The following is a 15272-nucleotide window of genomic DNA, read 5'->3' as shown; positions in this document are numbered from 1 at the left end:
TTTACAAAGCTCTTTAATTTAAACCAATGTCCTTTTATTTTTTCCTGAAGTTGCTTATACGAGATTGCAAAAGTACAGTGTTAGTTGTGTTAACTGCAAAAACATGTGCCTCATAATTGAGCACGAAGAAATAGAACACAATAATTGTACATTCAGCAAATACGACTAAGTAAACATTTATTGTCCACAACTAATTTTTGTATGCCATAATTTCGCTTATGCCGCAACTACTGATCGTTATCATTAAAGGGAAAATTAGAAAAAACAATTCCGAATGAAAATATCACCTCCATGGTGGTAATGTGTCAGGTTAACCTTCGAGCCAGTACCACTGAAAACATGGGTCTTGAAGCAATGCTTTCAGCCATGCTGGCACAGTGTCCCTCAGTAGTATATGCAGCGGATGTGGTGGATTGGGATGTGTGCCATCTCGTCGCGGTGGGCACGTGCATAATCCCACAGGTAATAGTCTAGCAGGACGGCGTTAATATCTTGAGCTTTTGCAACACCGCGCTCGGCCAACAAACGAGCCAACTCCTCTTGGATGAGCTCCACGCACCAGATGGAGCATCCCCGGATCTCGACTTCCTGCTCCTCGCCAGACTCAAACATCACACCTGCGGAATATGAATGGCAGGCAGGCTAACGGGGGAAGGCGTCCATAATGCTGCAGCCCAAGACTTTTGCCGCTCTGATGAAATGTTTTTTACACGTTTCATGTCCACTCTTTGAAGTCAAATACTTTCCGGCAAGAAAGGTAACCATGTCGGGTTTTAAAAGTCAGCTCAGCAAAGGTGCATTTCATCCGTAGATCCCAATGCGGCATGTATGGAAAGCAGGAAATAAAACAGAACCAGGGTAAACGGCCAAAACTACAGGGTAAATTTTATAGGTATTTTCAAGAGACTTAAATAGCTCTAACGAATCTCTGATTGTTTTATTACCAAAGCATCCCATAGTCTGGGAGCTACACTGGCAAAAGCCCAATCATCCCGGGAACAGAGCCTTGACGTCGCAGTACTTCGAATGATGCGATCAGAAGATCTCACGGACATTGTTTAGAGAATACAAAATGATTATTTCCTGCAAATATTCTGGGGCAAACCCATTGAGAGCCTTGCAAATCAGTAGCAGCATTTTATAATCCACGAAATACTTGACTGGTAGCCAAATACAAATACAAGAGAACAGGTGAGATGTGCTCACGAAACGGTTTGCATGTCAGGACTCTAGCAGTTGCATTCTTAACAAGCTAGAGTCTGCCCAGCACCTTAATCGGAATCCCTAACAGCAATGCCTTGCAGTAACCAAGTCAGGGGAACACAAAAGCACGGACCAGACTTTCTCGGTAATTAGGTGACAGGAATTAACGCAGCCAGGTAATATTTCTAAAGTGGAAGAACGAGATTCTAACCACCCTGGATACATGTGCCTCAAGGGACAGGGACTGGTCATTTTGAACACCGAGATTTTTGACCTCCTGTGATGGGCAGACATCGTGACCATCTATTGACACATGTGGTTAACCAATTTTAGACAACTGCAGATGGGAGCCAATGAATATGGCCTCAGTTTTGTCAGTATTGAGTAAAATAAAATGTTTATGCAACCCAGATTTCACTAATACTAATGACATAGACAGTGCAGAAGCAGCCGTCGGAGCCTAACCGGATGTAAATTTGCGTTTCATCAGCATAGCAGTCATAAGATAAGCCCAAATATTGCAGCAGTGCCCAAAGGAGCCATATAAGCATTAACAAGTGGGGGAACAAGTACATATCCTTGCTGGACACAGTATTGAACCGGTCTGATTGGAGATTTAAAGCCATCCATTGTGACAATGCACGAGTTTCTCTAAATAACAGCGTGACCACTGCAAGGTAGGACCAGAAATTCCCATCGAGTGTTCTAATCGCTCAGGAAGGACCCCATTAGCAATGGGGTCAAACGCGACACTAAGATCAAGCAAGGCGAGGAGACTGGCTTGGCCCCGTAGTCGCTAACAGCAACGACTCATTGATCGCCCTCTCAAGAACTGCCTCGGTGCTGTGCACGGCCTGGAATCCCGATTGAAATGAGTCAGACTTGTTATTGAGACGCGAGGCGCTGGTGGAAACGAGAGGCCACAGCACATTCCGAGAACTTGGATAAGAAAGGATGGAGATTAGACGCGACTTGTCGAAAGTCAGGGTGACTGCAGCGGTCTTAATAAATGGTGAGAACTATACCAGCCTCAAGAGGCTTGTTGAAGATGCCAGGGGCAAAGGGCCCCAATGCAGAAACATTCTCCTGTAATCGTCTACAAGGAAAGGGATCCAATGAGCAACATGTAGATTGGGAATCCACGATAAAAGAGGCGAGTCCTGCAGTTGCAGTAACAACAAAGTGCCCCCGAACCTGGGAAAATCGGAGGGACAGATAATAATTGGGAATGGATAGTGGAAATGTAACCAAAAAATATACCGAATGGTGGTGCAGTGATCAGCAGAAGAATTTTAATTTGTATCCTTAATCAGAAGAATGATGGTAGATAATAAGGTGTGGGGGATTACGCTTGCTTATCGTAATGCAACCATCAATATAGGATGATTTAACTCGTGAGATGTTGTTGGAATGGGCATGATGCTGTTCTTTAAAAACATGGTGATGAATGGGAAATCCAGACTTTCTCCATGCATGTTCACCTCCGCGGCCAGTGAATTTCGGTGCCCTCAGATCAGTAGTGTACCATGGGGAGGGGTGAAAGGTCTTATTTTGTCATATTTTAATTGGTTCCTTATCCCTTTTTAAAAAAATTATAAAGAGGATGATTAAAAGAATGGTATTAAACACCAGTTACCATATCCTACTCTACGAAATTGAGCCTCCACTATGCGATCTGGTAAGTATTTAAATAAATAAATAAATGGCATAAACATATTAGCTCCATTTCACATCTTGATGTTGATCCTTCCTCACTGGAAGCTTACACTTGCCAACAGCAAGGATAAACAAAGAGTGTAAATGTCAGTGTGCATATTTTCTTGCTTTGAATTATATTTAAAACGTAGGGACATGCTCAACTAAAACCCACTTTTCCACTTACTGTACGCAATCAGAATTAAAGCCACACATTTTTAAATATTGGTCAGTGTTTTTGCAGCAAAGTGAAATACAAACCGTCTTTGAGTTTCTGCGTGAGTCGGCTGGAGTACTTCAGAGCACCCAGGTAAACCAGTGCCTGGGGCACCCGATAATCGGCAAACATGGTCAGGGTGCCAATGTCATTGAAGAAGCCATCGCCCTTGCCCTCCAGGAGGCCCCAGATGTCAGCCACCAGGATCTGGGCTCGCTTGTACAGAGCCACCCTTTTGCTCTGCAGGCACAAACACACACACACATATAAACACAGCACAGAGAAAACAATGCACATCCAAATGAGTCTAGAAAAGTATCCGTGTTGGGCACAATTTCACGTTGGCACTCTGCATGATTAAGATACGATCACTTGCTCTGCTTGTGGATAATTGTGAAGTATATGTTTAATAAAGGCAAGAGCATATATTTACGTGGCATTTTAAAACAGTGGTAACACATTTACATCATAGACATGAACTTAAAAAGGAATTCCAATAACCATACAATATTTATTTACTTATAAAGGCAGTCTCGCATTGTATATAACTTATCAGGCTTTGAGGAAAAACAGGTTGTTATGATACTGCAGGCTATATAGTAGGCAGCAGAGGGCAGTACGGCAAAATCAATTGGCTGTACTTTACTTCTATGCTCCCTGCCTTCACCAACCTGCACTGACTGGCGTGAAATATGGCCAACTCCCACAACATGGGGAGGCCCTCATCCAGCAGTGTGCTGACAAAAAAGGCTGTGCACAAATGTCCACATTTAAACAGCAGGGACAAATCTCTCCATGGGACAATCGATGTTGACCTCTGACATATGGTTGAACAGGAGTCATATTGGCCATGTCATGTCTCAGAACAATCGCCTCCAAGGCCCAGACTTTGTGTAGGCGCAGCCACCACCTTTTGTCAATCCACCCACAAATTGGCAAAATGGCTGTGCGTGTAGTGTCACATAAGCAGGCTACATTACACAGTCTGTTCTCCTATAACCCAGTAGTTAATTCCCAGAGAAAATCACGTTATGGAAAAATTGCGTAAAGCACAGTCTGCGATAACACGTGAGATGCATATGCAGGCGCAACAAAGACTGAGGTGCGTGGGTAGCATCTGGAAGCATCCAGCAGCATCCCGCAGCCTTGTGATGCTACGCCGAAGCAGCCGTACAACCACTTTTTCCTACTCGCACGACGTAGTTCTGGTCACTCAATCGCGTTATATCCAATTTGCATCCGCGTTATAAGAAAATGTGTTCCCTAATACATTGATCGCGTTGTATCCAATTCACTTTATGAAAACACACGTTATAGGACAACAGACCGTACATACATCGTGCGCAATGTACCTTGAAGGTTGCTTCATCTCGGTAACATGGGAAGTTCTCCACCACCAACCGAAGCAGAGCCTGCGCACTGTGTCCGCAGCGACGCAAGCACTCCAGGAAGGAGCCGCCAAAGCTCTGGACAAGGATACGTCCCGTCTCCGTGAGCACGCGGTGCCGCTCCGCCAACATGGGCATTGGTGAGCCAGAGTCAGAGCGGAGAACGTGGCTCAGCTCCTCGAAGGTTATGTTGCTGTAGTACGACGCACTGGTCATATGAAACCCTGAACAAGATTATACATATTCATTGTTGATCATATACAAACTGCATTCTGCCTCCGCATACATAGATATTTTAATCCAACAGCCTATTGTCTTTCCAAACCAATACTATTCAGCTGCATTAGTTAAGCAATCAAACCCTGGTCTGATTTCGACCCTGTAGGTCTCGTAATACTGGTAGGAACCTCCTGGTTACACCAGCCCACAGGGGATTATTGTGTCCGTCCGTCGTGCATCCAAAAATGGGAGGGGTGGGGCTGGGTGGAAAGGGGAGGGTGGGGAGGGGCTGGGTGGGGAGGGTGGGGCTGGGTGGGGAGGGGCTGGTCACCCCGTGGTGCCCTTATAAAACTCAACGTTTAACCTACTCACGCCGGCTTGTGCCCGCCCTCACAGTCGGCCATATTTGCGGAATATACCACGCCGCCGTTGACCCTGGCCATTGACCGAGCAACCCAATGTTCCTACCAGCTCCCTCCGCAGGAATGTGTTTAAAATGATGTACCCCAGTGGCACGATGGTATCTGCCTTCGCCTGGTATACAGGTCGCAAGTTCGATCCCAACCCTGACACCTGTATATTTTAAGTTTGCATGTTCTCCCAAATGTTCGCGTGGATTTTTCTCCAGGTCCTCTTGTTTTTCCCTCCACATTTAGAATCGACATGCATGAATAGTATTTGGCTGCTATAATTTTCCACATAAGCCACTTCGTTGAGCTATAATTTGTGGCCAGATCGCTTCCGAAAAATAGCTATATAGCTCAGTGGGCCTTACCTGGTCAAACAAAAATAGCATAGCATAAATATATTTGTTTGTATACAACAGCCTATTGTCTTTCCAGAACAATATCAAGCATCATTTGTTTAAGCAAACCCTGGTCTGATTTAGACCCAGTAGGTCTCATCATTCAAATAAGACGAACTGTTCATTATGGGAGAACATATTCCAAATTAACGATCGGTGAGGCTTTATGTAGCTTGCAAACCTTTTTTTGGCCATGCTCGATTCTATTGAAACGGATTTGGCCAAGGTATCCCAAAGCCTGACACACTGCATGAATGCCAGGTTCATACTCCAATTGTATTCATCATGAAATGCAAACAAAACTCCTGAGAGAAAACTTTTTTAAAATTCAGCTACAACTATGACAAAGGCTGCAGGGAATTGTAAAGAAAGACCATATTTAAATTTAATAAAATAGCACAAATAAGCAGGTGTATAAAATACATTTTATAAATATTGAACTGAATGTCTCAGACATGCCTACGTGCACCCGCACATCAAACCCCCAGCTTGTACGATAAACATTAAATACAAGTACAAAAGAAAAGAAAAAACAACCTTCATCAAGGGCACGGTTCATAGCGGCACATAGGGTCCAGTACCCGCTGTACATCTCTTCCTTGTATTTCACCAAGCACTTTGTGTCATCGCTCTCAGCCCAGAAAGAGAAATTAAGTGTGTCCACCACGAACACCCAGTTAATGGCATCCTCGTTGCTCATCTGAGGATGAAGCTTGTGCATGCTTTTCCAACACTCCACCCCGAAAGTCTTTTCCTGATACTTTTTACACAGCACACTTGCCACCGACCGCACGCCCTCCTCTGCAATAGAAACGTCCTTGCTGTTCTTGGCAATGAATCGCCCGGCATCACGTGAACACAGAACCTCCTCCATTCCGTCTTCTGTTAAAACAAACATATGCATGCATGGCCATTCAAGCAGGGGACATTGTAGTAAATCCGTTTGACGTCTTCCTGTGCATACCACCCAGCAGTATAAATGGGAACAGCAGTTCGTCGATCGACAGATGGTGGGGTAAAGGGTGGGTACTGCCACCTCTTCCAAGACACCTGGCCAGAATGAAAAGCCAAATGCTAAGGGGCTCTAGTGGAGGCCCTTCTACCAGCAGTGGTGTGAGCAAGCAATTTCAGGGCTGCACCTATACCGTTTTGAATATGCTCCTTCTACGTGACTTTACCGAAAGAACCAAGATGAATCCCTGCAGTCACGAAAGCTTTAAATCGAAATTTATGCTCCGATAATATATGGTAATTATTTAAAGCAGGTTTTTGTTTTACTAATTTGTTTTCAAGCTGAGATGAAGTTTTCATGATGAGCAGTGCAACGCATCGTGTTAAGAGTGCAGCCCACGGAAGCAGATATCACAGAACTTGAGATTTATTCAGGTAGTGTTGCATTGGAATGTATGCGTATATTAAACAAAAATAACAGCCACCTTTCAATGAAGGCTACAAAAAGTAATACATTTTAAATCAATTTAAAAAATCTGACAGTGTAATATTGAGCCTGTTAGGTGTTAAAAACGAGGGTGCTAGGGTCACGAGAAATGTTTTAGCCCATGCGTGGTTATTTTCAGCTCCAGTGAAGGCTTTTTTTTATTCAGTGATGGAAATCCCACATTCCTTTTCCAGGGCCCAATGCATCCGTAAAACTACCGACGAAATTCCATAAAACTGGTGCAGACACTCCAGGTGGTGTTCCAACTCAAGTCGGCCCTTGACCAGCACATTCATTAGACGTGCGGACATCTGCTGAACATTCATTTTCTGCCTCTCAAGAGTCAACAATCTGATATTGCAAGCGACTACCCGAGCTTGCGTTAGGTCTCTCACAATGTGCACGCATTACAAACATTGCAATGCAATCTATGTTGCAATTGTCCGCAAACACGAGAACGTCTTTAGGGAATCACAACCATCCACACAAAACAACTCTTGTTCTGGAAATGTCCAGGTAATGAAAATCATGAGTCATGCAAAGATTAATTCAATCAATACTATTGAAAACGTGCTTACTCTTATCTAGTGAAACCTTAATTGTGCTGTTTATTGCTGGCTGCTTAGCATTTTGGGGTGCTCAGCAACATCGTTAACAGCAATGCAATCGGTCCCATTATCCGAATCAAACATCGGTTCTTTCACGCCATATTCATGAGCCGATTGAATCGAAACGATTTTAACATACGAATCGCTGTTTCGTCGCGTCATATGCCGATTCCGTAGGTAAAGTTAGCAGAGGCACAAAAGCCCAAAGTCTGCGATATTGCAATGCAACAGTTGCGGTGGCGATTCGTGAGAGTCGCAGTCAACGCGGTACGTTCGGCCTACGTTGGGCCAAAGTTGTTCCCACAACGCGGCAAACGTTGAGCGTTTACTCTGGTACAGACCTGGGCTAGGGCTAAGTTACAATTGTAACCTCTTGCTAGCCGACTACAACGTTCGCGCTACAGATGCCGCTTGCACAGAGTTCGCACTGTACCGTACACGCAGGCTGCACGTGTTCGGGCAGCGAAGTTGCTGTAAACTCCCCCCCTCCGCCACGTGACCGCGCGTTGACGTCACCGCGTAATCGCGCGGTGACGTCGCCGCGTAATCGCGCAGTGACGTCACCGCGTAATCTCGTACGGGACGAGGGGGGGCGACGTGCCTGGGAAACACCATTCATGGGGGTTGCAGAAGGGCCGTTGCCCGAAACGTCGCCGATTATATATTGTTTCATTGAAGGCTACAAATGTCTTTGAGTCGTTTTTTTTAGCCTGTCGCTTCTTGCCAAAGCAACAGCAGCGATCACAGTAACAGGGTTGGGTCGCGTGCGGTGTTGATGTGTCGTAACGCCCACCCCACCTACCACCACCCGACGCGGCCATTTGGTGAAGGTTTGTCGCGCCGCGTGCCCAGTCACAGCGACTGCTTCAGCACGCCCCCAGGTGTATTAGGGGCCGTCCATAAATGACGTCATGGGGGGGGGGGTCAGATTTTTGTGACGATGTGTGACGGGGTTTGAGAAATGTGACGTCACATCAAAATGCGCAACTTTAAATAAATATAGAATTGTTATAACAACACTAATTGTTATAACGACACTCCGACAACATCAGAGTGCAGCGCCACATTAAATACGCACTAAAATGACAATAGTTTAAAGCGATTTGAAGCATGTTTTATTTTGGAGGGGTGGGGGGCAGAGCTTTGTGACGTCATATTTGAGGGGGGGTCTGACTTTTTGTGACGCCGTGTGACGAGGGGGGGGGGGTCAAAAATCATCAAAAATCGCGTGACGTCATTTATGGACGGTCCTTGTTTAAAAATAAACAAACGGTCTCCGATTGGGGGAAAGGCATTCGGGGTGATTGTTCGGGAGGGCAGACTTTTAAAGGGGTTGGAGAATGAGGGGATTGAACGCAGGGACAAGAAGGTTCGAGAAAGGGGGCAGTGGGATATATAAGGGTAGAAACGACGAGGAGTGGGGGACGCTAGGAGGAAGATACAAGCATGAGGACAAGAACGAAGCCTAGGGTCCCTAATCGTGGACGTCTTTAGTAGGGTTCCTGATTGTGAAAATCTCTAATAAAAGTGGCGCTTCTTATTACTTTGTCGTCGGGGTCATCATAAATACACGCCAGTGACGTGCGGTGACTGTCAACGGCTGGGGAGGCACTGGCTAGTGTCAGAGCCACATTCATACACTGAGGGGGGCGTGGCCTCACTGAGGGGGCGTGTCCTCACTGAGGGGGGCGTGTTAGACACGTCCCCCTCAGTGAGGCAGATGTGATAGCTGCCTCCCCTGGTGCTTTTTCATTGCAGTTTCATGACGAGACCAGCGAGCCTAAATATCTTTATACAGTAAAACCGTGGATTGCGAGCATAGTTTCGTTCCGGAAACGTGCTTGTAATCCAAAGCAATCGTATATCAGTTGTGACCACGTGACGCTCTGCAGACAAAGCGTATACACGTACTACTCGTATTGCAAGACCTCGCTCGTTTATCAAATTAATATTTATTTATTTATTTACTCGCCTTGCAAAACACTCGCAGACCAAATTACTCGCAATCCAAGGTTTTACTGTACATATCTTTATACCTAAATATCTTTAAACACATACGTGAAATAAGTTACCTGGAGTATGGAAGGAGAGGACATGAAATTAAGGGGTCTACAAACATTACATTGGTGACATACTGAGATAGTGACAGGCACACGCTTATTGCCCGCGCTCCATCCAGTTACTGAGGGGTTGCACAATCAGAGGGGAGGCTGAGCTCGTCGCTGCCTCACCTCTCATCTCTTCCTGTATTTGCAGCGGAGCTCCGCAAATTTGGCGATTTTGACTATAAAAATGATTGCAATCGTACAGAAATTACATTTCTAACACAGATCAGTGGAAAAATCTTAATATATATTGTTTTACTTTTCGTAACAGCTATTTTCATTGGAGTATAACAAGTGAGGTTCTGCCTCCCCTGCCTCCCCTGACCGCACGTCCCTGGTACACGCCGTTGTGCCGAAGTGGTAAAACTGATCGGCGCGTTTCGGTTCGCGTGGCAAAACTTCCAACGAATTGGCCGTGTCGTGGTGGAGGTGGATTGACGACACATTTACATTGCATTAACGCGATCTAACACCCCCCCCCCCCCCCAGAAAAACATGAACATTTGGTCGCGAAAGCCTACGTGTTAAATACCTCACTTCCGATTAGCTCGTTTTGGCTACGTACGGTGCGAAAGAAGTTCAACATACAAACAGCAGCAGCCTTCCCTAATAATTGGTTTGACTTTCAAATACCGGGCTACTTAGGTGGGCGAGGTGCCAAAGTATATCCGACTTTTTAACGATCCACCGTTAATTACGTAAATACAAAGTTACGCCCATGTACCGTTTGTAATGTATTTTATATATTTATACTTGTAAGTGATATAAAAGGGAACAAAAACTGAAACCATCGAAAATCAAAAGCCAATTCCCGGATGCATACCCAGTAAACAACTTGGGGCCAACACGGGCATGATGCTACAAATAATGGGACTGCCTGGCACGTGTAACCGGTGTGATGTAGCTAAGAAGTCACAACATTGCTTTTGGGAAGTGACTCAAGAAACGAAACACAACTCCAACAAAAGTAAAGTTGATACCAGCAAGGCTTACCTGTGCTTTGAAATCTGTGCTTCTCTTACCTGTACGACAAACTCACCTGGCCTCGTGGAGTAGTAGAAGAGCAAAGAGTACACTGACACGACAACATCACGTGGTACCCAATACTAACATTAACCTGTGAGCGAGTTAATAGTTTATGGCCAGTAGTGTTGCAAGAACTCACCCTGGAATTATACACTTGTACGTACAATATAAATGTAGTGACGCCCGACACAGCAGTCTTGAACAGTACGAGTCTTTATTTCTTCCAGCACGAGACACGTGCGGGTCTTCAAGGTTTCCCTTGACTCCAAGCGTTCCAAACTCTTTCTCTCTATCTCGCTTCCTCTTTATATCATCCCTCAAGCCCCTTTTCTCGAAGGTTCCTTAACCTGCTTTCCTTCCAGCCAATCGCCTTCCACCTTTCCCAAGGGATTCCAACCGTTCCACCCGGTGTGCTGTACGAGCAACGAATTGTCACTTTTTGTTTACGTGACAAACCTCACTAATTGGCTGTGTCGGGTGGTGGCTGGTTTAACGACACATTTATATTTAACTGGATGTAACCCAAAAAAAACTATTATTTATGGATAATATTGTTCGCGAAAGCCTACTACGTGTTAAACGTTCCACTTTATCAATCATCCTCCGTTTGCCACTCTTCACATTTGTATTTCTACATCCAATCCCATTCAATTCCCCCCAACCGATTCCCCCTTTTAGGCCCGTTAAGCAGCAATCCGAAGGCGTGCTTTACCTTTTGACTGTCCGTGTCAATCAAGTATTTATTTCTAAAGCACTTTTTCGTGCAAATTATGCCATTCAAAGTGCTGTACAGATTTAAAAAAATGTATAGACTAAATCACAAGAATAATAAAAGCAAATTCCATACAAACAAAATTGCATTATAATAAATTACTATCGAAGGCATATTAAACATAACACTATATAAGAATCTTAAGTAAAAGCAAGTTTAAAAAGGTGAGTTTTTAGATTTAATTTAAAACTACAGAATGATTCTTCTTGGTTCTTTCGGTAAAGTCACGTAGAAGGGAAGTAATAAAATAATAAAAATAAAACATAATAAAACAATTCTCACGACGTTTCGGCCACAACGCAAGCAGCCGTCCTCAGGCGAAGAATGAGACATTATCAAGCTAGGAGCTTATATAGGTGTAGCGAGGAGGAGCGCCTTAACAAAAGAATGTGCATATGAAGAGGAATTTAGCATACCAATGGGCAATGCGTAGGAGGTGGGCGGAGGGGTTTCAAAGTCCCATTATGCCCATGCATTATGCAGGATCAACAGCACCACGGGGGGGCGCAAGGAACAGCGTTAATAAAGGAAAGGAATGTTAATGATATGTAGCTGCATTTACCAAACAACCATGTAGAAAACCAAAGTAAAAAACTACATAAAAAACTAAAATATAAACTGATACTTACTATTCTCTACAATAAGCTGAGTTACTAACAACAAATAATAAATTACAATTCTACGTCGTAAGAAGTATATAATATACTTCCATCTAAACTTTATTCTCTTAGCATATACAGTACTATATACTGCCATAGATAAACCCAACATTAAATTATATACTGTATTGCTGTAAACCACCCTATACTTTATACATTTTAATATAACACTATGTATTATTCAACTCACCCTAATGTGTATCGAAATGGTTTATAACGTCCTTCCAATGATTGCTAAGCCTGAATCCATCTTCTCGGTTAAAATTGTCTCTGTGTTTGTATATGTGAATCGCCTCATGAACGAATCTCTCATGATAGCCAGATGGCTTGCAGAGAACCTCCGTCTTGGAGAAGTCAATGTCATGTGAGCCCACTGAGTTGTAACAGTGGTCTGCCACGGCTGAGGTGTTTGTCCTACCGTGTTTTAGATCAGCTTTATGTTCACGAATGCGGTCTGAGACGTGTCGTTTGGTTTCCCCAATGTAACTGCTACCACAGAGGCAACTTAGTTAGTAGACGCCAGGGTACTGTATGTCTGGAATCACATCTTTTACAGACGGTACCAGATCACGGATTTTATGTACTGTGTTGAATCGGACCTGGATCTTGTGTTTAATCAGGATTTTGGAGATCTTTTTTGTGACCCCAGCAATGTAGGGTAAGGTGATGGTCTTGAAAGGCTCCTCAACAGGATCCTTCTTGATGGTTGGAGTGATGGCTTTGCGGATTGTGTAGTCGGAGTAACCATTAGCCTTAAGAGCTTGGCGTACGTGTTTGAGTTCACTGGAAATGTGTTCATGGTCGGAGATGCATTGGGCTCTATGATATAGAGTCTTGATGAGGGAAGTCTTCTGGGATGGATGGTGGTGGGAATCCGGTTTTAGATAAGCATCCGTGTGGGTGGCTTTCCTGTAGACAGAGTGGCTCATTGAACCATCAGGTCTCCTTTTGATTAGGACATCCAAAAAGGGTAGCTTGCCATCATTTTCGACTTCCATGGTGAATCTGATGGCTGGGTGTATGGAATTGATGTGGTCGAGAAATTGGTCTAGAGCAGGCCGGCCATGTGGCCAGATGACAAAAGTGTCGTCTACGTAACTCTTCCATAAGGTCGGGCGTAGAGTGGCAGTCTGGATGGCGTCCGTCTCAAATTTCTCCATGAAGATGTTGGCTACAACCGAAGATAGGGGGGAGCCCATTGGGGTGCCCTCAATTTGCTTGTAGAAGGTTCCATTCCAGGTGAAGTATGTATTGGTTAAGCAGTGTCTCACCAGGGGGGGTACCTCAGCATTTAGTCCTTGATGAACCAAGTCTTCAATGATTGCGATGGTGTCAGGCACAGGCACCTTGGTGAACAAGGAAACCACATCAAAACTGACAAGCAGGTCGTCTGGGGACAGGGCAATCCCCTTGATTGTCGATACCAGGTCAGTAGAGTTTAGTACTGCAGAGGTGGTTTTTCCAGTGAAAGGCCGTAGGATTTCGGACAAAAAACGAGCCAGTTTGTAAGTGGGGGAGTTGATAGTAGAGACAATGGGACGAAGAGGTGTATCTTCTTTATGTATCTTTGGCAAGCCGTACAATCTTGGTGGCCTGGCTGCAGAAGGTTTCAACGAGAACTGTTTGGTCTGATCAATTAATGCGGTTGAAGCAGAAATGATGTTGTTGGTTTTGGAGACGAGGCTGTTGGTGGGGTCTCTTTTTATTTTTGTATAGCTGCCATCGTTGAGTAGTTCTTGAATTTTGTTGTTGTATTCTATTTTATCCATGATGACAGTGGCATTGCCTTTGTCGGCTGAGAGGATGACAATGTCATCCCTCTTTTTTAATTGAGCTAATTCAAAAAAAAAAAGAGGGATGACATTGTCATCCTCTCAGCCGACAAAGGCAATGTCACTGTCATCATGGACAAAATAGAATACAACAACAAAATTCAAGAACTACTCAACGATGGCAGCTATACAAAAATAAAAAGAGACCCCACCAACAGCCTCGTCTCCAAAACCAACAACATCATTTCTGCTTCAACCGCATTAATTGATCAGACCAAACAGTTCTCGTTGAAACCTTCTGCAGCCAGGCCACCAAGATTGTACGGCTTGCCAAAGATACATAAAGAAGATACACCTCTTCGTCTCATTGTCTCTACTATCAACTCCCCCACTTACAAACTGGCTCGTTTTTTGTCCGAAATCCTATGGCCTTTCACTGGAAAAACCACCTCTGCAGTACTAAACTCTACTGACCTGGTATCGACAATCAAGGGGATTGCCCTGTCCCCAGACGACCTGCTTGTCAGTTTTGATGTGGTTTCCTTGTTCACCAAGGTGCCTGTGCCTGACACCATCGCAATCATTGAAGACTTGGTTCATCAAGGACTAAATGCTGGGGTACCCCCCCCTGGTGAGACACTGCTTAACCAATACATACTTCACCTGGAATGGAACCTTCTACAAGCAAATTGAGGGCACCCCAATGGGCTCCCCCCTATCTCCGGTTGTAGCCAACATCTTCATGGAGAAATTTGAGACGGACGCCATCCAGACTGCCACTCTACGCCCGACCTTATGGAAGAGGTACGTAGACGACACTTTTGTCATCTGGCCACATGGCCGGCCTGCTCTAGACCAATTTCTCGACCACATCAATTCCATACACCCAGCCATCAGATTCACCATGGAAGTCGAAAATGATGGCAAGCTACCCTTTTTGGATGTCCTAATCAAAAGGAGACCTGATGGTTCAATGAGCCACTCTGTCTACAGGACAGCCACCCACACGGATGCTTATCTAAAACCGGATTCCCACCACCATCCATCCCAGAAGACTTCCCTCATCAAGACTCTATATCATAGAGCCCAATGCATCTCCGACCATGAACACATTTCCAGTGAACTCAAACACGTACGCCAAGCTCTTAAGGCTAATGGTTACTCCGACTACACAATCCGCAAAGCCATCACTCCAACCATCAAGAAGGATCCTGTTGAGGAGCCTTTCAAGACCATCACCTTACCCTACATTGCTGGGGTCACAAAAAAGATCTCCAAAATCCTGATTAAACACAAGATCCAGGTCCGATTCAACACAGTATATAAAATCCGTGATCTGGTACCGTCTGTAAAAGATGTGATTCC

At 44.6% G+C, this 15272-nt stretch overlaps 1 protein-coding gene across 6 annotated transcripts in view; it reads right to left on the bottom strand.

Moving 5' to 3' along the window:
- The window catches only part of QNG1 (Q-nucleotide N-glycosylase 1), a 72264-nt gene continuing 56992 nt past the window's right edge, over positions 1 to 15272 (bottom strand). For 3 of the 6 annotated variants that reach the window (XM_078862244.1, XM_078862245.1, XM_078862243.1), the window contains 4 exons: positions 6065 to 6409; positions 4468 to 4727; positions 3160 to 3355; positions 1 to 617 (listed from right to left, as the gene is read on the bottom strand). In XM_078862244.1, coding sequence (XP_078718370.1) covers positions 385 to 617; positions 3160 to 3355; positions 4468 to 4727; positions 6065 to 6401 — 1026 coding nt within the window. In that variant the 5' untranslated portion in view covers positions 6402 to 6409 and the 3' untranslated portion in view covers positions 1 to 384. Of the gene's footprint in view, positions 618 to 3159; positions 3356 to 4467; positions 4728 to 6064; positions 6410 to 8006; positions 8080 to 8375; positions 8409 to 15272 lie in introns of those variants that run through there. The other 3 variants (XM_078862242.1, XM_078862246.1, XM_078862247.1) reach the window with 3 other exon arrangements.

The sequence above is a fragment of the Lampetra fluviatilis genome, chromosome 13 (assembly GCF_964198595.1).
Source record: "Lampetra fluviatilis chromosome 13, kcLamFluv1.1, whole genome shotgun sequence".
Classification (NCBI taxonomy): Eukaryota; Metazoa; Chordata; class Hyperoartia; order Petromyzontiformes; family Petromyzontidae; genus Lampetra; species Lampetra fluviatilis.
This window is presented reverse-complemented; position numbering and strand designations above follow the sequence as displayed.